This window comes from Hipposideros armiger, unplaced genomic scaffold, assembly GCF_001890085.2.
Source record: "Hipposideros armiger isolate ML-2016 unplaced genomic scaffold, ASM189008v1 scaffold_420, whole genome shotgun sequence".
Lineage (NCBI taxonomy): Eukaryota > Metazoa > Chordata > Mammalia > Chiroptera > Hipposideridae > Hipposideros > Hipposideros armiger.
The window spans coordinates 502,201-504,796 of NW_017731770.1; the positions used below are offsets into that span (position 1 = coordinate 502,201).

Below are 2,596 nucleotides of genomic sequence, written 5' to 3' on the forward strand. Positions count from 1 at the left end.
GCTTGTGGAAACTTTGGCATTCCATGTGAACTTCGGGTAACATCTGCTCATAAAGGACCAGATGAAACTCTGAGGATTAAAGCTGAGTATGAAGGTAAACATCGAATAACTAGAGTATTTCAGGAAGTTCTGATTTTGCCAAAAAATTTTGTTTACACTAATAATGCTGAAAAAGAGCTTTGCTACATCTCCAGGGGAAAAATGTGATAATCTAGGCTTTCATGATACACACCTCCAAAGAGTTTAAGAAACTTACAAAAGAATGGTTCAGAGAGAAAGACCTGAAAATTCAATCATGGAAGGAAAATAAAGACTAGAATGAATCTTTACCTAACAAGAAGCCCCTCAAGCACTGTTTCTAATATGTTTCAACAGAAACGAGGCCCCATGTCAATTATGGGAGGCCTGAGGCTGAAGCAGCAGATCTTCAAGTCCCTTTAATGACCAGCCTTTTCTGGGAGGCAGTCAAACATGAAATTGAGGAATAATTTGAGAATTTAGTGTACAAAAGAAATGTCTTGATAGGATAGCATTGATCTAAAATCAATAGAGCCCTGGACACAACCAAATGTTTCTCAACGGGAAAAAATGTTTATTGAGTTTCCCTTCCAAAGGTAGTTGCTACAGGAGCATAGTTATTAAGTTGTTTTTAATGGGGAGGGGAACGTCTCAGACCCCTTTGATAAGCTAATTAAAGCCAGAACTCTCTCCAGAAAAATGTAAAGGAATGATTTATGAATTTATCAAAGAATGAAATGTTTGAGATGTTAGAAATTATATTGACGGGTTTTAAATATTTGGGTACTATATTACTGAATTTGCCTTCAACTCTTGTTTCAAAAAAGACCCCTAAACCTTTCGTCTCTGTTACCCTGTTGGTTGAAGGACACCAGGACAGACACTGGTTTGGGTGGTGTTATCATTCTTCATCTTGATGAGCCTAAGCAGCAACAGCAGAAGGGGCCTTTGAGCCAGTCCCTCACTGATACCTGGGTATCCCCTTTATACCATAGATCTCAAAGGTGGCCAAACCTATTCTTGCTACTTCATTACGTGACATACAATAAGTGGCAGAGTGAACCTTATATTTTTAATACGTATATAATAATTGTGTTATTTATGCTTTTTTAGGAAACTAATAAAGGAACTTATGGACTTAAGATGCTTTTTTTAACCTATCTGTAAATATCTTTTGACTATTTAGCATAATTATAAACTTGTGATTTACCTAGGGGATGGCATTCCTACTGTATTTGTGGCAGTGGCAGGCAGAAGCAATGGTTTAGGACCAGTGATGTCTGGTAACACTGCGTACCCAGTTATCANTAGAAGAATAGCAACTGGTTCTTTTCTCAAAAGAAATCCTGGTGTCAAGGAAGGATATAAGTTTTACCCACCTAAAGTGGAGATGTTTTTCAAGGTAATTATTTTATGCATCTGTGTCTTACTATAACATAACTACAAATTTATAATTACCAAGTCAAAAAAATTAAACATTATTAAAGGTTTTGATATTGCATTTGTTACTCAAAAACATGTCAATAACATTCACTTCCATTAGCAGTGATAACTTTTTAAAAGAAAACATCTGTGTAAATCTACTTATCTTTTGACCAAGATAACAAAAAGAACAAATTAAAATTAGCAGTTACTAGGAAGACGAAATAAGTTAACAGTTCAAAAAATTTTTTAATTTAATGTTGAAGACTTTGAAATAAAGACTATTATGAAGGATCTTTTTATAGTCTAATGTCTCATAAGCAAAAACATACAATAACAGATGTAGGAATCAGTGGTTATGAATTTGTATTGGTTTTCTCTATTGAAACTGCCTTTCTCTTTCCATCTTAGTTTATGCTGTTCAGCATAGTTCTACTTCAGAAGCAATGTCAGTGTTGTGTTTTTAATTTGAGCTGCACAGTTGAAAGCATTTGTATTATGATTTTAATTACACAAATCAAGAACCCGTAAAAGAAAAATTTTATGTAAATTTGAGACACTTCTTACAATAAAAGTATTTTATTTTTTCATTAATCTCTACTTGAGATGAAGTCTCTTGAATTATAAAATAATGTCCCCAAAGACATATAATCTTCTATAAAGGGTTATCAAAAATAAGGTCACGAGATTATGAAAATTGCATCCTGGAAGATTAGGTGGACTAAAATGTGTTGGCCTTTTTACCATTTCTGTTGACTGATAAAGGAAAAGGAAAAATAAAAATCATAAACTTGTGCTTAAATTAGTTTCTATAGAACAAATTCAAATACTTCATGATCTAGAATAAGTTACCCAAATATTTTGAATTTTAAAGTAGCTATTAAAAGTAGACAAATTAAAAATAATTGCTGGAATTAAAAGGTATTTTAAATAAAAATTAAGTCTTTAGAGAAAATGAATATTTCTGAGTAATTCATGCTCAAGGAAAAAAGGATTTCAGTTTATCTGAAAACTTCAAAAAGCTTATATTTAAATTAATTGTACTTCTATACTTTATTCTCAGGATGATGCCAATAATGATCCACAGTGGTCTGAGGAACAGATCATTGCTGCAAAATTTTGCTTTGCTGGACTTGTTATAGGCCAAACTGAAGTG

The 2,596-nt window shown here is 32.8% G+C and overlaps 1 protein-coding gene across 1 annotated transcript in view; it reads left to right on the plus strand.

Annotated features, from left to right (window-relative positions):
• LOC109394361 (multifunctional protein ADE2) overlaps positions 1 to 2,596 on the plus strand; it is a 35,522-nt gene that overhangs the window by 18,178 nt on the left and 14,748 nt on the right. The window contains exons 8-10 of the mRNA XM_019664355.1: positions 62 to 94; positions 1,233 to 1,420; positions 2,504 to 2,593. Of these exons, the coding sequence (XP_019519900.1) occupies positions 62 to 94; positions 1,233 to 1,420; positions 2,504 to 2,593 (311 nt within the window). The remainder of the gene's footprint in view (positions 1 to 61; positions 95 to 1,232; positions 1,421 to 2,503; positions 2,594 to 2,596) is intronic.